The sequence below is a fragment of the Pomacea canaliculata genome, linkage group LG2 (assembly GCF_003073045.1).
Source record: "Pomacea canaliculata isolate SZHN2017 linkage group LG2, ASM307304v1, whole genome shotgun sequence".
Classification (NCBI taxonomy): domain Eukaryota; kingdom Metazoa; phylum Mollusca; class Gastropoda; order Architaenioglossa; family Ampullariidae; genus Pomacea; species Pomacea canaliculata.
In genome coordinates this window covers 39,139,282-39,163,479 of record NC_037591.1, presented here as the reverse complement: position 1 = coordinate 39,163,479, position 24,198 = coordinate 39,139,282, and the positions used below count along the sequence as shown (strand labels likewise).

The following is a 24,198-nucleotide window of genomic DNA, read 5'->3' as shown; positions in this document are numbered from 1 at the left end:
ATCTCTTCCCACCACCACCACCATCTCCTCATGACATCCGGGAGTTTTGATGTTTTCTTCACGTATGTCCCACCTTTTTTTTTAGTGTAACTCTCGGCTGCTCCTCCACCTGTCTAGCTACAACCATCACAAGCGGCGAACCCCGACAGAGGTCGCGGAGGAGATGGGGGAGGGAGAGCGTGGGGACCGCATGGCTCAACATACGCCTTCAAAAGCCAGGGCTTTGCTCACGGTGTCGGTAGAATGTCTACCGTTGTTCATTAGGCCGTGGTTTGTGCGAACGATGGTTCTCCTCTTATCTTCCCTCTCAAGAGTCGGCAGCCTCTGCAAGAACCTTGTTCTCTGAGCTGTCGAGCGTTTCTGCTGAAGCCAGCAAAAGAATTTGGTGTTGGTCTGATGATATCTAAACTACAGCGAGTGCACGCGCTCCGTGTATGACGCATCGAAGCTCAGGGGACCCCTCCTTCTTTCTGCAGACGTGAAGGGCCGGTGCCGCTGGATTTTCCTGAAAAGGTAAGTATTATATAAACCTTTTCTACTTTGGCGAGTTGTGCTGCTTAATCTTGCAAAGCGTTAGTGAACTGGCTTTTTGAGATATATACCTTCGCAGGAAGAAAAAGTCCCACCGCTTACAAAGAAAGACGAGGCGTTGACGTTTTTATATCGAGGGGTTGGTTCGCTCATTTCTGCCGACAGTGCTGGAGGTGTAGAGGGATACACTGAGTCTGTAGACGAAGTGACTGTGGATTTAGTTACTGATATCTGCCATCATTTTTCAAGGTGGAGATGGTTGAAATGTAGTCGCTCAAGTCTTTTCCTCAGCCTGTGACTAGCCTACGGGTACAGGCACGTGAGAGAGGTGGAGATAGTAGTTTAGACCCCTTGATACTGCTAACCGCTCTCCTCTGCTCCGCTATTCACGCTGACACGCACGCAATACGCTGACACTAAACTGCTTCATTTAATGCTCCGTAAATGCATTATTTTTATGAAAAACATTGATGGTCTTCCAACCTTTCTTTTCTTCTTTTTAAACCTCTTTAATTATCTCTCTTATTACGAGAGAGAGATGGATCTTGAACTGAAAATGCACTCTCAGAAGAAAATTGTAGTCTATAAACACTGTTTAAGATTAAAGCACATGTTACTCTATTCCCGTTGTTATTATTATTATAAAGCAATGTGGCAGCAAGGAAGAAAAAAAAATTCCTTTCAATTCAAACAATAAGTGTAGAACTCCAGTCCCAGAGAACGTATATACCTTTTTTTTTTTTATCTCGCCACTGCTTCCTTCACTAATCCAAATAATACATGTCTCACTCTGTCCCTTGTTTCCAGTCGTTGGGTGGGCATCATGGTTTAGCAATATTTAGTGTAGGTGCACCAGTCGGTCTATTGTGTGCCCCTTGAGGAAACAATACCCGATCTTAACTAACATTTGCAAGCTGCACTTGTTTACGCATTCATACACCAGTGGCTCTGACACAGACTTGTATTTTGTGGGTGCAGTGCTGTACGTAGTAGTAGTCGCTATTCCAAGTCCTTTCTCTGCTGGTTTATACTTACAGCAGAGACTTGACATAGAAAAGCATCATCAGAGTCTCTCTCTGTAACTTGTATGCTCCAAGAGTCAGGTGGCGAAGCTCCCATATGTTCATATAGTGCGAAATCAACTCTAGGCGGAAACACTTTCCCACCTAACCAACCAACATGAAAAGGGGAATTGTGGAATTTCTATGAGGAGACTTCGTTTTATGCAGCCTACCCTGTAATATGTGGTGAAAGTGCAGGCCTGTCACCTGCTAAATGGTGTGCGCTGCCTAGACGAGGCCCACATACCCCTACTCCCTCTCATACCCCATACTCCCTCGGAATCGAATCGCAGCCGGCGTTAAAGAGCTCCTTTAGCAATTATCAAAGCAACTCACCCACCCACATTCCAAGTTCTCGTCCTTTTATCTAAAAATGTCTTTCTTCTGTCTAGAATTAGCTACACTTTGAAATTATATTTCTCATAATCGAAAGCTCAGCTGCTCTGCCGTTCTGTCGTTTCGTGACACCCACTCCAAACCCTCCACAACTGCTCTCCATTTCAGCGAAGGAAATTTCCTTGACCCACCTGGACACGAGTCAACTCAGAATGTCATCGGCCAGTCCAAAGGACATCTGCTTCTTCGTCTCCGTCGTCTGCAGTCTAGCTTGCGTCATCGTTTTCTCCGCGCATGCCCACGCGCAGGAAACGGAAGCACGGTCAGCCCAGAAGCTACTGCTGCTTCTGCTGGACGGGGCCAGGCATGACTACCTGGACCACAGTGACACACCTTTACCTGGATTTAAGCAAGTGACAGCACGGGGAGTTCAGGCCGACTACCTGATACCCGATTTCCCGACCGTTTCATATCCCAACTACTACAGTCTGATGACAGGTGGGTGACTTCTACCTTACACCTCATCCTCTGAGCCATGGTTACCTGTTGCTAAGCATCTTCACACTTATCGTATGAAGTGTCTCGCTTTATCATGGACTCCAGCCTCACTAAACTTTCAGATTTTTGTTTGTATTTGTTTCCTAATGTCTCTTTAGGATGCTGTAATTTTTTAGAGTTTCTATGTCGTCACTGCATGGATGTTACCATACTTTACCTGGTGTCTCTGTCTTGACTGTATGTTTGTGTGATTTTGTCTATATTATTATTATCCATTCAAAGATCCATTTCATCGCATGAGGTCACAACAATTCATCCATTTCATTTATTGTATTGCTTGTGACACAGGAACAGTCTACTTCACTCCTGTTTGTATTATCTTGTTAATTTAATTACAAATAGTATTCTCACCTAAGAAATCCCCGGTTGCCAGAGTTTTGTGTACTTTAGGACTGCACACGGAATCGCACGGCATGACGGGAAATTATATGTATGATGTCACGAAGAAGGAAAAGTTCCTGATCGGCACCAACCCGGAACAGTTCCATTCACACTGGTGGGACGGTGGTGACCCCTTGTGGATCACTGCAGTGCGACAGGTAAGCAAGCTTATAACTCTTCTTTTGGATTCCAAGACAATTCTTTACAGAGCGAGACAAGCAACACGTGCTACTCGCTGACCATGTTGTTGTTGTTGCTGTTGTTGTTGTTGTTGTTGTTGTTGTTGTTTACAGAACAAGACAGCCTACATGTACTACTGGCCGGGCTGCGAGGTTCAGATTCGCGAGTTGCGTCCCACGTTTTGTCAGCCTTATAAAAGTGTGCCTGATGTGCGGCAGTTCCAACAGGCGGTTATGGACGGACTCCAGAAGCTGCAGCGTGGAGATGCCGATATTGTAGGTCAGTACTCGATGGGGGGAAAGGACTAACAATATTCTTATTGTCGTAAAACAACAATTTTGGTGGTATAGTAAATATAGTAGCACCTCTTTCCACTAGCCCCACAAAGCCCCACCGGTACCGTTCATGGGTGAGTTGTTTAACCGCGAATCCCTGGTGTGATAAGCGGACGTTCTAATGTATCTTCCTTCCCTCAACTTTATATCATCTTTGGTTCCAGTAGCTGCTTTTTCTGTCTTGGAACTTGAGATACATGAAACATCTTGATTTTTATGACCGTCTTTCCGCAGGAGTTTACTTCGAACTTCTGGACTCTCAAGGGCATTCCTACGGACCATTAAGTCGGCAAGTAATGGATGTCATGAAAAATTTGGACCAGATCATGTCTACCTTGTACAGACCCTCAACACATCCTCGTTTAGTGATGTCAACCTGCTGGTGTTCTCGGATCATGGACAAACTCGGGTCACCCCGCAGCGGGTCATAAACCTTGTGGACGTCATCGAGACCGGAGATTATGAAGCCATTATGGGGGACATCTCTGTTGTTGGCATCTATCCCAAGGAAAATAGAGAAAATAAGGTGGTGTGCAGCCCCGCCCCTCCTCACCTTTTCTCTCGTCTGATCACAAAATTTATTGCTTATAATTTAACTACACTCCTATGTAGTTTTAAGAGACAACCAAAGAGAGTATCCAATACTATAAGCGATGTAGCAGTGTAGTCTTGGCGATTAGTGTCAACTGCAACATTTGATTGCCAACTGATAGCCTTTGGAGAGAGAGAGACGTGCTAGCAAAAGAGAATTAAAATTATTTTCTTCGACAAGTTCTTTTAATACTAATACATCTGTGGCTTTTGAATTTATGCTGTTGTCATTTGTGTGCACAGCTGTACGAAAAGCTGAAAAATGTCCACCCGAACCTGATGGTGTACAGAAAGGAAGATCTTCCCGACAGATGGCACTACAAGCGCGGCAAATACGTATCCGCCATCACTCTCGTTGCTGACCCAGGCTGGGTTATCTTGCATGTAAGGCTCAACGCACGGAAAGAGACGGCCATGTTTTTTTACCTATCGTTCAAACTGCAGGTGTTACCCAGTTTTTTCGGTGATATCTTCTCCCATCTCTTTTCCTAACCACGGTTGGGAGAGGATGGTGGTTTTTTTTTAAATTGTCATCGAGACCGGAGATTATGCCTGCAACGAAGATTTGATTAATTTGAACTAAAATTGTAATCACATTTATTGTTCTTACTGTTGCAAATTGTCAAACTAGATGATGGCCTCCTTAGTTAGACTTAACAGGTATATGGTAAAAGCAACTTATGACTTATATCGACTTTCATGAATATCGCATTGAGCACACGTCCACAGGTAAATAAGTTTTTCAAGTTCGATTATTAACATCAATATTTTGTGCTAAAGAGGTATCAGTCAAAGTGAAAAGAAACCAATGGTTTGGACAAAAAATTACCTAAACATTCAGATGTGCAATGTAAAAACACAAAATATATCTCATAATTATTAAATGGTTTTTTTCGCCCATTTTTCAGCCAGAATCTCGGACTTTTCCCACGCGACAAAGTGATGGTATGCCCAAGGAGGGTTGGCATGGTTACGATAATAACAACAAAGATATGATGGGATTGTTTTTCGCCATGGGACCATGTAAGTCAAACTGTTTTCTTGTTTCTTTTCAGCAGTTGCTAATTGAATATACACTTTGTCGAGAGCACGGGATTCCCCCACCCCCACCCGTAATACTGGATCATAGACCCGACGTATGAGAGAGAGAGATCGAGAGCGGTTGATTTGTTTTGATTGCCAAACTTTCGAAATATCAATGAGATATTCATTTTGGACTGCCATGTCAGTGTAGCGATTCTTGATATACTCAGTGTATACCGCTCCGATTGCATAGTCGAAGGTTTTGAAGCAAATACTTCGCGAAAGGCGCGTGTATTCATTTTGTATTTGCTGTTAGCTTCCGTTTAATTTACGGCCCAATAAAGGAGACCAAAAGTCTCTAGATACAACTTCACAGCCAGGTAACAGCGAAACTGGATATATATATATATGAAGATGTTTTTGAATGGATTACGAGTCAGTTAACCAAACGATGCCGCTTACTGTCTCGCGAAAGAAATTCTTGTACTAACGTGTATTCTGTTATCTAACATTTACAAGACAAAAGTGAAACATCACAGTATGTAAAAAAAGGGAAGGTATACACTTCGTTTAGTATACAACATTTAACAAAGATAAGCTCACAAAAATACAGCAGTATAAATGTTGCTCATATTCACTCCTTACACATCATAACTATCTCACATGCACGCGCACTTAACCCTCGTAATCCAAGATGGTCACAAGCTTGTTCTCTTTGACAGCATTTCGACAGAATGTGCGAGTGCCTCCATTACACTCCGTTGACTTGTACCAGCTCATGTGTTATATTCTCAACATTCAACCATCCCCCAACAACGGCTCCTGGCCTCGAGTGGCGGAAGCGTTAACCTCCGTGACCTCCCGCTGTATGACGTCAGTGTACTGGACAGTCTTTCTGTTGGCTCTCGTGTTCGAGCTGAGCCATTCGTGGGACATGATATAGTGGTTGTTTTTATTCGCTTAGACATAGTGGTTGTTTCGTTTGTTTTAAGTCTAATGTCACTATTTGTAGTGCTCATGATAGGAAGATGTAGTCAGTACACGTGTACTTTACAGAAATCATTTTATTCCCTGATCACGTGTCTGTTATTGTCAGAAAGACTGTTTAATGTCATGTCAGTGTGCAACTGAAAATGTTTGTGATAGCAGCTGTCTTTCGCTCAAATAAAAACTCACGACTGAGAAAAGATCGTTTATTGTTATGAAGTCAGAAACATTACATATGTAAAGATTTGGTTCTAACAGTAATGATCAAACTAATTCTGAGAGGTTGTTTCTTTACTACAACTCTAGAAAGAGCACACATAAACTTCGATAAGCAAACACCCAAACATGTTAGCAATTTTTTATGTTAAAGAATGTTCATCTACACCCTTTATCTAATTTTTTTTTTCAAAATAGTTGCAAAATGCCTTCCACGTACTTCTTGGGAGAACAAAAGTCTTTTGCCCAGACTTGCTGGCACATTCCTTAACGAGGGCTTCTCGCAAAAGGTCACATGTCCTCAACAGATGACAATATATTTTTTCTTTGGCATCATAGTCAACGTTCACCTCGTGTCCGAGAATGACGATGATCTAGCCATAGGTATAAACGTGATGTGTTATCAAAACTGATGAAAGTGAATTTTCAGTCATTATAACAACACCATCAGCTTTAAAAGTGTACGCAATGTGCGTATATTTCTCATCTTCCTTCGTAATATAAAAAAAATACAGTGATAAGAATAGGACAGGCTTTGAACACAAGTACATTCTCTAAAACTTCAAGGAAAAGCCCCAAAGGAAATAAGTCTCATTTCTTAATTGTTTTTTTTTAACTCTGAAATTGGTCACATAATTGTCTTTGGTCTCTGATCTACAACACGAAAATATAAAACACATTTTAAACACAAATCTTTGGATTTCTAAAAAAAAAAACAACCGAAAACAAAACAAAAGCATGTGAAAGGTTGGAGGTGGGGAGAAGTAGTCTGCCTTTGGCATAGGGGTGTCAGAAACTCAAGGTGGACAAAAGACCTCTCGCTGCTGTAGTCGCACAGGGCCGATCTGTTCAAGGAAATGAGAAGTTGGTCGGCAACAGGTTGCAATAAACCATTCTGTAGAAAATAACAGGCTACTCGCTGCCTCGCCCTATGATATGAAAAGCTTGCTTCTAAACCCGCCCTACACGCTGACCACGTGGGGTCGGCACGAGGACGAACTGCAGAGTTAACCTCCATCCAAACAAGATGCGACTCTTTGCCGGTTCCACATGTCCTCTGTTCCACAATTCTCCACACGCTTCTCCTGTAAGGAAAGAAAAAGTTGGGGGACGCAGCACAGCCAACATAATATCTGCAAAAAAGACTTTTGAGCTAACAAAAGAAACATACTGGCATTTCTTCTTCGTAAACTTTTAACACAATTTTAAAAACGATGCAATCATAAACGAAGGCGGACTGCACAATAATCAAGGTTTAAGGCTCTGCTTCCGCTGGTCCTTTCAATACAACAGAAAGACTTAATTGTTCCCCCCCTTGAATGTCACTATGACTAAGAAACCAATCTTTTACGACCAGTTTTGAAAATCCTGAAACCCCCTCAGTTAGAATCTTTTGCCGAATCAAATTTCCTCGCATGAAATTCAACCCGCGAAATATTTTCCACATACGAACCGCTGTCTATACTCCTCATCTTTTCTTCTTCTGTTTCCCTTCCAGCTGCGAGGACATCTAAATACTTAGGCCACCACAAGGTTCCAGCTATTAAGTAGTGTGTATGTGTGTGAGAGAGAGACAGCACATATCTTGTCCAAACCAAAACATCAGGATAGCAACATCTGTACAATAAGCGAACTCGTATCAGTTTTGTGATGAACATGTAAACGGACAGTGTGAACATGACACTTGCAGACCATGCGGTTCAACTGAACAACCCTGCGCTGAGACGATCTGTGTGATCACAAAAATATACATTGGCAGGCGAGAGAACACGTTTGTCCATGGCACGCGCAGGATACCCGAGGTGTGCGCCTTCCCTTCTCGCCGCACGCGCACCGCAGTGCACACCCGCGCGGCCCGCGCTTGCTGCTGCCAAACGCTGCGATTAAGTAAGCGAGCCATCGCGGAACCCAGTTCACCCGCGAGAGAAGCGTCCACTCCTCCTCCTCTCCAGGAACATGTGTGCCAGCATGAAGACGAGCATCTACTTCCGAGACACGTGGCACGGTGATATCAAACTTTGACATCTAACTGTGAGACAGAAACCTGTGGTTTGTATATAGCAATATGTTTGAGGTTGCTTCTGGTGTTTTTTTTTATGACCGATAAAAATGGGACAGACAGGATACAAAATGAACAAGCCATCAATTTGTAATGAAACAATGCTGGATGACTTTTCAAAAAATGACACGTTTGGGAAGACTTTGAAAAGGAATTAATAATAACCGTCCAAAATTCACTCGAAACAAACTTAAACGACAAAAAAATATAAAATAAATAAAAGAAAACGGAGGAACATTGTTTTGTGAAAAGATGGAGCCCTACCATTGAGTGATCATGGAAAGTACATAGACGCAACATGTCGGAGTCACATCTGAACAAATTACATTATTAAGTCAGCAACAAAAACAAAACTGTTCATGAATTTGATGATTTTTGGACCAAAGATCACAGAAATTTGTCCAAAAAATAAAAAAAAAAAAAAACCACACACAATACAGACATTTCCTCCTTATGACACAGTGCAAAATATATTTACGAAAAACAAACCTCCCTACTAATGGTAAAGGCTGTCAAAAAGGAGTATTTCTTTAGCATGATTTTTCCAACAATTATTTCTGCTTGTGCTTCACCCACAAATATGATCACCATGCATAAACGACAGGACAATTCAGAAAAAGAAATGTTTGTTCTTTCATCGGAAGAAAATAAAGGGTACTTATCATATTGCTGAGTGAGGCTTTATTTTACAATGTGAAATAGACATTCCCAGCATGAGGACAAGGCTATATATATATATAGAATGAGAATCACAACCAAAGAAATACTCAACTGAGAATGTTACCATGTTCTACAGAAATGAGACAGCCATACAATCAGACAGGCAGTAAAGACATGAAAACCATAATGAAACTACTACATACCACAATAGCATATACATCACCACTATCAGGCTACAGTATAGTTCGTGATTGTACACATGATACAAAGCACAAAAACATTCTTGAATGCAATAATGTCATAGGCATGATTTACTCACACAACATGGAATTCATAAAGCTAATGGTCTCTCCCCCTCTCTCTTACACGCAAGGGGTGCATACGCACATACAAACATGCACAATCATCCATATCGGCACAACTTCACATGTGCATATCCATACCCACACCCAAACCTGCAGGCTTTCATGCTCAAATGTTCTCTGGATTTCTCACAACACTTACCGATCTGAGAGACAGAAGAAAGATACCCTGCTTGTCTCGTGTTTCAAAGAATAAAATTACTATTTGCAACAGCTTTACAACTCACAGTCATGTCATGTGAAAAGAAACAAAAAAATACATAAAGTGTCTAGGAAATGATACAAAGTGTAATAACTGTCAACAGTGACGTGTTGTAACTATCAATTAGAACTTGCAGTGTCTCAGAATTACTAACAGGATTACAATGTATTTATTTTGACTAAACCACAAGCACACAAGACTGCTGAAATACTGCTGACGGAAACAGATGACAATGCTTTTAAGATGACCACAAAAATTGTGCAAACTGCCAATGATTTGTATGCAGAACATCTGTGGAGTTTACAAAACATCTCCCCTCAAACCTCCCCCACAAAAAAATAATAATAATTAAATAGAAAACAACTTAAGACCTGCCCATACAACCTCTTCTCCCAGGAGAAAAAAACACCACAAAGAAAAGTAAATGTGCAGCTGTGTGTTCAGTGCCAAATCATTTAAATTGTTAAGAAAGTGAAAATACATTACTTTTGGATATGTCATGCCTCAACTCGAAATGCTGCTGGAAGATTTTAGGATTGCAACAAGCAGATGGTAATGAACCACTAATCTGATCTGGGACTGTGTTGGGGGTAGGGAAGGCTGGACAGAAAAGAATTCAAAGTTGAAAAAAAAAAGGCATGGCTCCTGCTGGTGGTCATATTCGTAGTCTCAAATTGCAAAAGCAGCAGCTAAACTCAACAGCTTTTTGGCAGTATGTTACAAAAAGCACATTAAAACTAATCATTTACCAATATTAAATAATATTAATTCATAAATAATAAATAATATCTGTGGTAAACATTGCTGTGTTAAATGTAGCCTATAGCAATTCTAACAGCCTGTTTCTGTAGATTGCATTCGACTATCGACACTACATCTATACTCTACAAACCAAACCCCATTACCAAAGGGCAATAAAAATAGATGCAGTCCTTAAAAAATGTCTTATTTCAAGCCTATTACAAAAATCTTTAAATGAAGCTCTCCAGGAGAAGAAAATAAATATCCTTGAACTACAGACAGCATTGTTTTTCTCAAAATAAGGCAAATATTGATACTATACTATTTTAAAATTAGCCTACAAAATATCTCATACGGCTAAAGCTTGTAAAGATGACAGTGTTCCCAACAAAGAATATTCGAGGAAAACACTGGCTCGCTTCACCTGCAACATGACTTTGATAACTTCTGGATAAGTAGCTTCTGTGTGCCCTGATCAACATCTAGTTACTAGTCTGGTCACAGCCAATGGGTTGGTCCCAATACACTATGTGCTTGAAGCTAGTCAACATTTTTCAGGCTACTGTCATTTAAATCAAACTTTGGATTTGGGGTCTACATTCTGTGAGCATCTGCCACAAAAAAATAAATAAATAAATAAAATAAAACAAAAACTTCCCGAATTTAAGATAACTTATCACACTGTAACAGTGGTTTTGGAAACATAAGCATTAAGGAAGAAGGCCAAACCAGCATCTCTTCACTGTGGAATAAAAGCAAAATATAACAAGTATGGAAGCCATAGCTGATCAGAATCTCAACTCTTTGCCAGCAAGTTTAGTCACAAACATCTTCATTAAATCAACAGCTGTTAATTAAAAAATAGCAAAACATTTTTTTGTGTGAACTCAAGTTTTGTGCTCATGTGAACCTGACTGGAGATTAAAAACAATAAAAACATCAACGGACCATCGGTGAAGGATGGGGGAAAATGTCAAAATAATTTCAAACCTAAAAGTTGCATCATGAAAGTGTCAAGAAACAGCAAAAGCTGTGAAATCTGTTAATCTGAGAAAACTCTGAGATCAAGCTAGCATATAAAGATAGGTTCACAAAGTGCACAAAGTTTTTGTTTTGACTTTTTTTCCTTTCACAGAATAATGCTTGTCATTTCTTATGTGCTGCATATACAGTGCTGTTCATGACTAAAGTACAAACAAAAAGTGGACCCTGCTGCGGAGAAAACCAAGCTCAGAACAACCTGGGAAAACAGTTTCAGCTAAATCTGGAAGAAGAATAGGAAGCATAAATCTGTTGCTGACATACATCCATGCTCACAAATCTGTCAGGTGCAGTCTGTTTCACAAAGACTAACCAGAAAAGAAAACAAATCAGATTAGCAACCAACCAAAAACTGTTGTTGATAACATGTAACTGATCTGTTGCTAAGTGCTTCTGTCGGTTACATTATTCAGACCATGCATCACCTTGAAAGAGACTCCAAGCATGGCTCTGTGTTGATGGGTAGACCATATTCCACCATAAACGATGAAAACTGTAAAAACTGCATCAGTAATAGACCTTACCTAAAAAAAAAAATGTTTTTTCATGTGCAACATTTTAGTAAAAACTTGAGACTGTTACAAGTAAAATTCAGTTTAAACTAGACACGCTTTCAGTTACATAAAAACTGAGGACAGTAATCCTATCGACAAATTGTGCAAATATCCTGAACCCAAAGATAAATGGAATTCCACAAGTGCATGTCCATCCATACAGAATTTTATGATAAAATAGTTCTGTATTTATGCTAATCTCTCTCTTTCTCTCATACACACTCACTGCTCCCCCCTCCCCACTTTCCAGTTACACTTCGCACCAATACTTTATTGCAACAGGCATTGTGGGACTGTTTTGTTAAAGTGATAAATTTCTGAAAAAATATCACTATACATCCAAAAATGGAAAAGAACAGAGAAGAGACACTGTATCTTACCCATTGTAAACTTTGTAAATTAAATATGTACACTACCCTTAACCAGAAAAAGAATGGGAAAAACATTACAGACATTTTCTGGGCAGATCTTTGCTTCATATATATATACATATATCTCTGAAATTGCCTGTCAAAAATAAGACCACAAGAACATGGCTATAAAATGCAATGAAAGCCATAAATGAAACACAACCAGTGCACAAAAAAAAAAAGAAACTCAAAAGATAAAGATAACACAGACTGGACACAAACACTTCTGCGAGTGAAATGATCATGCAACTGTTCATTATCTGCATATCAGCATCTGAAAAAAATCAAATGCTGTCCAAGTGATGCTACCATGATAGACACAATGTGGCCTGCCTCAGAAAAGGCTACACTGTGATAAAAATCAACTGCTTTAATCAAATGACTTGCAGGATCATGCAAAAAATGTGCTGAGGGAATGAGTGGGGCACATGGACACACAAAAAAAAAAGAGGCAAGTAGAGATGGGTAATATTCTAGATGTGGTGGTTGTGGCGGCAAAGGTGCTGACTCAATGAAACAAAATAGAAATGCACTACTTACATAACAAATTGGATGTAATAATTGCCAACAACAAAAAACCCTTTCAGAAAATACACAAACCTCTTTAACGATTGACCAGTTTATAGTTTAGCAAGTCTTTAACACTTTAAAAGACCCTTTGCATGGCAGATTCTGTACCACAGGAATAGAAAATAATCTGGACTTGTGAGATCTAAGCTGCCTTTTGCATCTGACACAGAAGACCATTGCTAGATACTTTTGCAACTCACTCACTCGTTCTTTTCTTTCTCTCTCTTATGGACACACTCTCTCCCCCCTCCTGAAAGCCAGACCTAGCTCATACTTAATCAAGGAAAATGATCCATGAAGTAAAAGGAAGACAGTGGGGATAGGTGAGAAGAAAAAAATTCAATGACACGCACAAAAAAACTTCAATACTTGGTCCTGATGCCAACACAGAGACTGAAGTCAATAATGCATAACTAATTTAGCAATGGCATCAATAACCAAGATCAGTTTGCCTCCATGACCAGGGTTCTGCTTCCAATTGGCATATGTAAGACCTATGCATGAAATATAGTTGAAGATATATTTATATATAATCATATATTTTCATGTATATATCTAACAGATCTAAAGCAATCTGGTAAAGATATAATAAACAAATTATCTATCATTCAAAAAGTAAAAATTCAAATTAATGTGGTCAATATAGGCATACCAATAAAATCTACTCACAATATATTTCATCTTAACAAAAAAAGTCAAGCCTCGGCACAAAAAGTACACGCGTCACACAACATGTATATTCACGCACTACATGTATACATTTTTCAATAGCGACGAAATTTGTGGCCCTTTCTCTGAACAGATTAATGCAGTGCAGGTCCAACGTGGCTTGTCCTTGAAATGCTGAAACATCAACTGGTGCTTCGAATGAATTTTGATGCATGAAGAGACAGACAGTGTAGTAACTGCCATATCTTTACAAAAACAATGGATTGCAACAGTCATAGATGAAATTTGGTATTGCTGAGCCAATGAAAGTATAGCTCTAGATTGTTCATCAATTGTAACGAGGATTTCCATGGCATTAGTGAAGAAGGATTGGTGCAGTCTAAACACCTCGTCATTGACTAATGTTGGGATAAATGATACTAGTGATAGAGTGATGTATAATAATAGTCTCATCATGCAGATGCATTTGTTTAAAACCATAAAAATATGTGCATCTAGATAAAATTTTTAGGAAAAAAAAAACACGATATTAATGGACAGTCTTTTCATTACTCTGACTTTCATCTTCAGTCTACAAATGAGCTTATGACAAAGTTTAAAATAGTAAACACGAGCTATAACAATTTTTATGTCATAAAAAGGGCAATATTTTCTAAGGCTGCAGAAAGATGGCCTCTCCTTGCAAGGTGTAAAATGTCATTAGTATATCTGCTACCTCTGTGTATGTGTATACTGCATGAAAGCATTCTGCTGTTAAATAAAGTCTGAATTATACACTTGTCTAATTAAAGTTTTTTCCCCTGTCAATTCATCAGGCTCAAATAAGCCAAACTTTGAAAGAAAACCATATCTACATGTTGTCTACATGCATAGCTGAAGATTGTTATTGCCCTCAATATGGACAGACATACTGGCACTGGTACAGGAACCAGGAAATATCTCATGTGGCTTGATGGCATATCACCCTGAAGATCTAATGCAGGAGTACAAGGTTATTTTTTTGCCTGGCCTTTCTGATGTTTTCCTGGTTTGCAGCCATTTCAGAAACATTTTATTTCGTTACCTCTCCTCACAAATGCTTGTTTCTGGAGCTTCTTTAATAAATGAACTGACATTTCCAGTTAAATACAGGCAGCTCACAAAGAACTGGGAAATATAAAATAATACATCATAAGGCAATATAATATATACCTCTGAAGACACTTGCAGCTGCCTGGCTTAAATCTACCAACACAAGAATCTTGTTTAAGTGATACTCTAATAACAGCAATGTCAGATGCCAATTAGAGAGAAAATCTACCAGATATTCAAATGAAGCTACACCAGACAATTCAAACAGATAAGAAGTATAGCAGATACCTTTCATAAAAAGTGGTTTCTAAGGCTTTAACTGTAATTTTCTTCTTAACTGTTTACATTCTATGAGCTTTTGAAGGAAATGCAGAAATGTACTGCCAAAAGACATCATTTCCACAACATTTACTGGTTGCTGCACTCTGACCAATATGGCAGAAAGCAAACGAATTCTGTTTCACATGTCCATCAGCCATGTACTGGCTCAGATATGCTGAGACATCATACCCTAGTCCTGCTTTAATTCAAGCAGTAAAGTTCAAATGTTCAGATTTTATGCTCTGACTAATCTGAGTCCCATTTTCTTCCTGAGAAAAATGCATGTGCATCATGACACTGACAAGCTACTCGGTCAATACGTGGCCATAGTCCCTGATGAAAAGAAACAGGTGTAGTGTTCGCAATGCAAATTCTTAATTCATTGAAGAGGTATGAAGAAAGACTGACTCATAGGTGTGAAATAATGTCTGACAAGAAGCACAGACATGGGATTTTACGTGCTCATGCTGTCAGAATAGGAGTGCTCTGATATAAAGGGAGACAAATATGCTTTGTAGAGCCAATTTACAGACTGCCATGAAAATAATTCCCTTAATTTTGATTTTATATATGTATGCTGAGCCCATGGCTGCCGACAGACAAACCACTTGTATTCTTTGTACCACTTGTACTTCACAGATAAAAATGTAAACACAAATATTAAAAATCCAATTGCTGTGACCACGATGGCAGTACATCTGTGCTGTTATATACAGGAGGTCTCTTGTTTTTCATGAGGGTGGGGGGATTTGACCTAAGCTCTGTGCAGCTGTAACAATAGCGTGACTTAATCTTCAATGTTTACAAAAAAGTTTGTCTCCCTGTTTCTATGATCCTTGACTGACTTCTTAAGTATCTAAAACTACTCAGGAAGCAGCACTCAAAGAAAAAAAAAAAAAAAAGAAAAAAAAAAGAAAAAAATGTTAAGAGTTGACATTACACTCACAGATCTATTACAGATAAACTTCTCCACAAGTTTAGCACTGGTGTATGCTGAATGGTCCAAGTGAACATTGTCACTGCAGTCTGGCAAGCACAATGTAAAACCTCTTTTCACATCTCCTTGTCAAACAAATCTCAAGGGAGAACATCTCACAGATCATGGGACTTAGAATTTTCTCTAGGATGAGACCTGTGCAATGCCAAGTTTAGTGACAATCATCTTCTCTGCATAGGCGCAACGTACATACCTGAACAGATTGCTTTTGAAACTTAGTCAAGCCTCGTCCGATTTCATGCGTTTTTGACTGGGGTTGCCATCGACACCATCGTAAGTCCTCTTTCCATCCCCAAAACTGTCGCTCCCTCCTCCACTCATTCCTAGCCCCACAGGAAGGGGGTTCACACCACCTGTGCTTTGAAGAACATGAGGGACTGGGTAGTGTTGCTGGTGGTGGTGATGAGGATGTGGGTTGTGGTGTGACTGAGGGTGGGGGTGTTGCATGTGTGGAGCAGAGGCCTGATGAGGACTGCTATGCATCGCATGAGGGTGTGGGTGATGCATGTTCTGATGCTGCTGTTGCTGTTGCTGCTGCTGCTGCTGTTGATGATGAGGTGGCTGTGGCAGCTGCTGATGCTGTTGTTGCTGGGCCTGGGGTGGAGGCTGGGGGTTGGCTGCAATGATGTTGTACACACCAAATTCTCGTAACTGTCCTTCGGCGATGTCTGCCCAGCCCTTATTGGCTGATGGGTTGGCAGGGCTTGGGTGCATCATGCAGTGAAGAGCCACATGAGTAACATTGGCAGCAGTCAATGCTTTCTGGGCACAGGTGTATGCATACTTGCCCACTGTAATTACATGCTCCACTTTGAACAGGGCCACAACCTCCAAAAATGTGGTGTCACACAACGAATCAAGCTGGCGAAGGACCTTGACTGGCATGTCTGATGGTGCCACGTTTTTACCTGTCTCAGTCATAAAGGCGAGCGGACAGAGGTTGTGAATGGCACAGTTGTTAAAGAAACTCTCTGGGGTAGGACACAACCTCCGAAAAAGCTCCCAGAAACGGGCTCCAGACACCTAGACAGAAAAATAGAAATGTTTTTACTTTGTAGCATTAGCACATGCAGTATAGGAAGATGACTGGGCCCCATGAATATTTGGATGAAGCATCCCTCCCTCCCTAATACAATTCTTTGATACCTGACTATTTTGAAACAAAAATAAAAACTAACTCTGATGCACATAAGAAATAAATTTCAAGTTATAGAGAATTTATTCCACTTTCAAATGCTGGGGTTCTGCAGACAGTTCTTGAGCAGAAAATGTGTCCAGTTGTTGGTCCACAGCAGCACTAAAGCCTCAGTGAAACTGACTTTAGAGTATGTAATGACTGAGTCAAGGATGCTCTAGCTCTGGTAATGCTGGCAAATGCCCTTGTACAAGAGCCATGATTTATACTCACACTCAAATCATATCAATACAGTTGATTATCAGGGATTTCATAAAACTATGCATGAAAACACTGCCATGCCATTTCCATAGGAAAATTCGCCCTTTCTGCTCTGTATCATCATGATTTAAATGTTGCCATAAAACTTTTTTCTCTCCAGAGGGAATCATGGTGGCTCTTGTCAAGACGGTTAACACTGAGACAACACAACCTGGCTTCCAGCATCTCATACCAAAATGATGCTGACAACACTGATTACTTTATACCTGTATTTAGTGAAAAACTTTGCAAGAGGGGAAAAATGCTTTAAAAGACACACCACAGAAGTCAATGCTTAGAAGTAAAAAAATTTATTTTGGAGTCAGACATGATACCATGATGATTAGATATGGTGAACAGAGTATATTTTTTCTTAAAAAATAAAGACATGCTCCAGTCCACTAATGGCCAAATATGGAGAAAATCCTGCAAAGTTGCTAAGAAATAAACATGGCCAAATAGGGTGAAAATCCTGCCAAAAAGAAAAATGAAAACCCAATCTTGTACTAGGGCATAAGTAAAAAATGATGGAAGTCTATACCTACTTTGTCAGTTTCATACAGGCAAAAAGGGCTAGGCTTATAATGTAACATGACATCTGTTTTTCTTCTAAATAACTTGAAAACAATCTTCAAACTTCTACATCAAATCCAAGAGATTTAGAGGAAACCATTTTCATTACTGACATTGAAGAAGCAGAAGAAAAATTGCTTCTTGAATCTATCAACCATACCTTGAAACTTCACCCATTTTCACCACATTTATCAGCAGCGATTTTATACAATCCTACCTCTGAACGCTTGCACTCCATTCCCATGACAGGCCGTTTGGGATGCTCCACAATAGGTTTCTGTACTTCACCCTCAATCTGCATCCAGTCAGTCACTATGTTGCATTCTCCAAAGGGCACCTGATGATGACATATCCTTTATACCAAAAGCTTCAAGACACTAATGAACTCTCAGCAACTATGCGCAGCTTCTTTATGCCAAGATAAGATAAAGTAAAATAATACTTTGGGATCATAAACAATAACACTAACAACTTTTAAGAAGCTATTAAATGCTTGTCTAATTTTCCTATTGTTAAAACAAAACAAATTTTTAGTTGACAACAGTTGAAAATGTCTGTCAATATATGTCGTCGACATGTCTGTAATTTCCAAACCTCTTCTCTTATTTTCCTTTGAATACTTTTTTCGTACATTCAGTTGTCACAAGATGACTATCTGTAAAATCCCAACCTTTCACTTTAATCACTAGTCCAGTGCAGGCTAAACATTAAGTCAAGTATGGTTTTGTTTTTTCTTTGAGTTTCAGTTTTTTCAGAACTTTTCCAATTTTATTTCTGGCATAAAATTGTTCACAAATATTTGCTATGTTCAGAATTGCTAACTGTTTGTGATAGAATTACTTTGCAATAAATGATGTCAATAAACTAAAACTGTATTGTTACTGATGATCTACAAAGAAAATAATGTAACACTATCTGTTACTCTCTCAGTAACCATGTCTCAAGAAAGGTTAGATCAATAGGAAATTAAAGAGTGAAACATGGTGATTTTTTTCCAGCCTAGTTCAAGCACTGCTAGGTACTATTTATTTATATGGGCAGTGATCTATAAATGGTTCATCATGTTCAGGTATGGTAATTAGTATATGGTTAGACCAACAAACAGCTGATGTGTTAGTTTGGGGCCTCCTCGTTGTATAGCAACACATTTTTAACATATTGCTGCCTGACATAAATAAGTTGAAAAATGCTTGATTCAACCAGTTAAACAGATTTCAATTACTTTTTCTATGGCTAATTTCATGCACAATGCAATTATGACTTTTTGCTTGAACCCGTGTTTTTTATATATATATATAAATAAAACGTCTACTTAATAAATATGTTTAATAAAAAAAAACAACTCAAAGCTAAAAAGAGGTAAGCCAACTACTTGTATATTTCAAGCAATGAGATATTAACTCTTTGCATGCTGCCTTTTACGCTCACTGCTAACTCTACTGTACCTAGCTGTGCTTAAAGACAGGAAAGAGACACAGTGTTGACTGATAATCTTTCTGTTCAGAATAGTCCTCGTCAACTCCTTGTCAAAAAATTCCAAAACTGCTTCAAATTCACTAGCTGTCACTAGCATCCACTAGTTATGAAATGAAAAACTTCTTAGACGATTATATACATATAAAGGTCACCTTGTAATCTATTGATCATATGGGAGTGAAGTGTTAAAAAACTTTAATTATCTTGTGAGGGTACTGCCCAAGTAACTAAGTATTACTGAATGATCTTCAGAGCTGGAAAGTATATATGCTTCCAACCTCCAATACTAAATCAAATCAAATCAGACTTTATTGTCTGTCAAGGAGACCCAAGACAGAAATTTTTCTTTTGCTCACAAGGGCAGGCATACATACTCACACAGACATTTAACACACACAGTTAGTAGTGCTCTTATCCCCCCTCACAACTGTTTTCCCTCTTTCCTCTTTATCTTTAGACACTGTAGAAATCACAATGGAAGAAATAAAAGCTTCTTTACTGTAAGTGATACTTTTAAGCCATTTTAAAAAATGAATTTTAATCTTTTTAAGAACAGATCATTTTAAGAGTTATAGCTGCTGTTCCATGCTGTTTTGAAATAAAGATTATTAGTTTTCAATTAAAGTACATCAAAGTTTCTGAAAATAAACCATTTTTGAAAAATAAGTAGGCAGGCAATGCATTTAACAGAGGTAGGTTTTTTTTGTAATTTTGTGTGTGTGTGTGTGTGTGTGAAACTGGCTGTCTTATATGTAAGAATTCATTAAGCAAAAGTGTACTCACTCCATTCTGGGACATTCCAAAGGGACCTGGGTTCATTCCAAGGAAGAGAACCCTCTTTGTAGAATTGTAGTACTTTTTGACAAACTTATAGTGAGTCTCAAAGGCATACTCCAGAGGGTTGTACACATAGGTCACTTTAGGAGGTAAATCCACTTCTGCTAACCTCTGGCAGAGGGCTTTCTGACACAGAATGTATCTGTCTGCTATACTGATCATATGCATACCCGGATAAGGTCCCATGGAGGGACCCGACTCTGGAGGAACAAACATGAAAATACCACGATCTGAGAAGTAACGAGATGCTTTATTCGGCACTGGAGGCGAGTCTGATGGGTTTGTTGGAGGCTTTGGAGTTGGAGATGAATCTTTCTTTTTGGGAGACTTTTTTCCTGTGCTGCTATACATCAGCTGTTGTGGAGAAAAACATCCGCCCAGTCCTGGTGAACCAATAGCATAGGGATCAGAAGGATCTGGCTTGAAGTGGGGTGGCATCTGAGGTGCATCGTAATTCATTGGGCGGTAATGGGAGTTGGTGTGGAATAATGGAGGCAGAGGACCACCATAAGGTGGAACTGGAGGCGTATAACCTGAACCAAGGTAAAGTCCATCCCTGCTGTCTGCTGCAAACTGCCAAGGATTTGCCCCTGGCCGTGGCATGCCATTTTCAAAGGGATCTTGTTTGATGAGTCGATCAGCTGCACTCATAAGCTGTGAGTCTGGTGACTGACTCGACCCAGTCATAGATCGTCCATCAAAGTGACTGTAGTAGTTTTCAAAACCTGCTGTTGAATATGGTGCTGAACTGTATGCATTGAAGCGTGCCAGGTCCTGCTGACTGGCCCCTTCACCATATCCACCAACAGATGGATAAGCCTGAGATCGCATAGCATATGACTGAGATAAGGAGGACATAGAAGATGGTGTCATGCCAAACTGAGAAAAGTTCTGGTCTACCGATGGCACACCATCACTGCCGAATGAAGCAAAGCGGTTATGTGATGAATACAAATGCTGCTGGAAAGAGTTTTCTGCCCCCAAGGGCGGGAGGTAGGTTCCTGGACTGGGATGCGACATGGCATGTGGAGACTGTGAGAGAGAATCAGACTGCTGGGTGCTTGAGGCACTGAGCGTGGGAAATGAAGGGGGGAACCCCCCACTCTGGACACCAATATGTTGGCTGCTCCCCGGAGAATCAGACCCTCTAGCAAGGGTGGCTGGAGAGTGTGTCAGAGAACCGTTCTGAGATGAGTTTTCGTGCGGAGGGATGCTGGTTGCCGCACCAAGTCCATACCACGGATAACTCATTGGCTCAGTTCTCACAATGAGCAAGGAGAGTTACTCAAAAAAAAAAAAGAAGCAGGTAAAGAGGCAGTGTGCTGCCCCTAGCCTGCCTGTGACCAAAGCCCAGGAACAGAATCACCCAGAAGTCTTGCCAACATCTGCATCTGCTCTGGGATGCTTAACACTATGCCCAGAAAAGAAACAAAGTGATGGTCCTCTTTCTGCCCACATCAGCTCCAAAATATCATCGACACCACTCATGCCATTCCTGTAACACAAACAACAAACACAAAGAAAAGTAAAGTGATGATTGTGAACACAACCCCACAAACTACAAGTGGTATAATAAGGGATATTATTTTTAAACAGGGCAATAAAACAGCAGAGAAACAAGAACATCACCATTTCATAACTTTTTGGTAAAGATTTCTTGATAAAAAAAAAAAGTCAATATAATGTCTAGAAGCACTTCCATTACATCAAAAGTCAAAGCATAAATAAATCTGCAAAAGACAGCAAACTTATTTACCCATTACATTTTCATTAAACTGATGATTTATTGCAAGAATAATTAATGCTTACTTACAAAGCTCAGGTGCATGTGCTGTAAATGTTGCACTAGCATAGTGTAAATGTTGCACTAGGATATAGGAGTTCTCACAGGCTGAACAAATAGTCAAACTTTACTCTCTCTAGCACCTCAGAGTTTAACTATAAAAGATATATAAGAAATACATAACCATTAAAAACTCAAATACTTCTACCATATTTCTAAACCAGCATATTTCTAAACCAGCTTCTGGTCTCATTTGACCAAGAAAGAAATGAACATACAAAAACCTTAGCAAACCTGAAAACCTTCAAATGAGACCTGTTAATTTTGATGAATTCTAAGTAAAATCATACATATCATTTCTTGGACTTCAATCACCTTAACTGAAGAAAATGGCAATTAAACTAATAAAATATAATGAAATAAAGAATGCAGCAGGCAGTTTTTAACTTTAAAAAAGCATGGGAAAAGTTTTATTACAATACATATATTAGTCATTATTAGGTCATTTGTGTTTTCACTAATCACTTCAACATGATAACAAAAGTAAAAATAACATTAATGAATGTAATCCTATCTTTCTAGCTTCTCTAACAGTTTTGTATTTCCAATACATTCCTAAACATCATAAGCAAAAAAAAAAAAAAAAAATCAAATCAAAATGCAACATATTTAAAGGAGTATTAAAATTAAAAGCACATAGAATGAACTCCATATATTTCACAAAAAAGTGTCATATATTTTTCTTTAAAAATTATGTCAATAGTATGCATAAAAAATTTTCAAATCAAAAATTTTAAAAGTTACAACTGATAACAGTCTTCAAAAATACTTCTCATTTACTTTGATGCCTAAAATGACTACTTGTAGCTTCACTGTGTTGGTGTCTTTCTTTGACTTGATAGAAGTCTAGCGTCTGTTCAGTTACAAACTATGTTTTCTTAAGATTTTAGGAATATAAAAATATTTATTATAGCTTAACTTGAAAAAAAAATTATTGCAGCAGATCAAGTACAATTTCCAATTTTCTCAATTTCAAGTAAAGGCATTTCTATATGAACTCTTCATCACCACTTTGTAGTAATAAATCACATTTTTCAAAAAAACTGTCAATGAAAACACAGGATTAAATAAATTATAATACATCCCTATGGTCTAACGTGATCATTTTAAACAATCACTTCACTGCCAAGAAACGTACCCAATATTCCAACGCTGTGCTTTCCTGCAGGTATGTGTGACCTACTTTTGGGGGACCTAAATTTGGTATCGTTGGTTGAAACGTTATCGCTGCCGTTTTTGCTGGCATCACGGTTCACTAATGATTAATTATGCTGAAGTAATAACATTTTAAATTTGAAAATAAAAGGAATACGTGAGTTACTTCAGTATTAAGTATTTTTCGACAAAAAAATGAAGTCAATAGTACGCATGCGGATACGTATTTGGTTTCTTGCATTAATCAAGTCCAAGATCAATTGACCTTTATCACATGTTACTTAAACTCTTAAGTATTTAATGCAAATAATGCGAATATTAATACACTCTATCAATTTATTTATAAATGAAGAACCTGTCAAACTATATTTAACAAGTACATCCATCAATGCACATGAACCATGAACTTCAGAACGACACAGTTCATTGGGTTTGATCAGAAAACGAAGTACCGGGTTGTGTATTTAGAAACGCAGCTGACAAAATTTGCTCCATTTAGCATTGCATCAGTACAAATGGTAAATTAAACATGTAAGCATGGCACTGACATACTGATAATATTAACGTATATGACAGATTGCCGATAAAACAATGAAATCGACTAAAAATTGGTCCCAATGACAGACTGATTTTCCGACATGGAAGTGAGAGACAGTGCTTCCATCACAGTACACAAAGAGAGACCATAAATGATTTTGTAAGACTAAGATTAGCGCAAGATTGTAGGCTAACGATTGAAGATCGCACTAGTATTCACACGACATATCTAATGTGTTGAATTATGACTCACATTGACACAGAAGTACGTCACAAAAATTTGGTACACGCGCGGAGTCACACTCTGTTTACAGTCTTTGACACATGCGCATGTGACATTTTGTGGAGCGCCCATTTTATATGACTATTGACTAATCTTTGACATTTTTTATTTAGATCGAGATGCAAAATATGACAAGAACTGTACTTTATAAATAATATATTCAATATAGTTGCATCATCTGAGATAAAGTAGAGCGTTTCTAA

At 39.0% G+C, this 24,198-nt stretch overlaps 2 protein-coding genes across 3 annotated transcripts; one reads left to right on the top strand and one right to left on the bottom strand.

Moving 5' to 3' along the window:
* Positions 1-65: 65 nt before the first annotated feature.
* LOC112557813 (ectonucleotide pyrophosphatase/phosphodiesterase family member 6-like) lies at positions 66-6,183 on the top strand. Its single transcript, XM_025227870.1, is given in 9 exon segments — positions 66-513; positions 2,097-2,426; positions 2,877-3,025; positions 3,161-3,326; positions 3,617-3,769; positions 3,772-3,908; positions 4,217-4,357; positions 4,882-4,996; positions 5,719-6,183. Coding segments are annotated over 8 exon segments (1,368 nt in total). The 5' UTR covers positions 66-513; positions 2,097-2,140; the 3' UTR covers positions 5,940-6,183.
* Positions 6,176-24,136, bottom strand: LOC112557810. 2 transcript variants are annotated; one of them, XM_025227865.1, is made up of 5 exons: positions 23,966-24,136; positions 21,991-22,115; positions 20,124-21,672; positions 18,082-18,201; positions 6,176-16,879 (listed from the first exon to the last, which is right to left on the bottom strand). In XM_025227865.1, exons 3-5 carry the CDS (start codon positions 21,426-21,428, stop codon positions 16,076-16,078), a joined length of 2,229 nt encoding a protein of 742 aa, XP_025083650.1. In that variant the 5' UTR covers positions 21,429-21,672; positions 21,991-22,115; positions 23,966-24,136; the 3' UTR covers positions 6,176-16,075. The 2 variants fall into 2 exon arrangements, with proteins under 2 accessions (XP_025083650.1, XP_025083648.1); XM_025227863.1 differs by lacking the exon at positions 21,991-22,115.
* Between the last annotated feature and the right edge of the window lie 62 nt (positions 24,137-24,198).

Coding starts and splice junctions, on each gene's coding strand:
- LOC112557810 (XM_025227865.1), bottom strand. CDS start 21,428: ATGAGTTATCCGTGGTATGGACTTGGTGCGGCAACCAGCATCCCTCCG. Junction 18,202..20,123: donor TTGGAATGTCCCAGAATGGA/GTGAGTACACTT, acceptor TGTCATCATCAG/GTGCCCTTTGGAGAATGCAA. Junction 16,880..18,081: donor TGGAGTGCAAGCGTTCAGAG/GTAGGATTGTAT, acceptor TTTTCTGTCTAG/GTGTCTGGAGCCCGTTTCTG.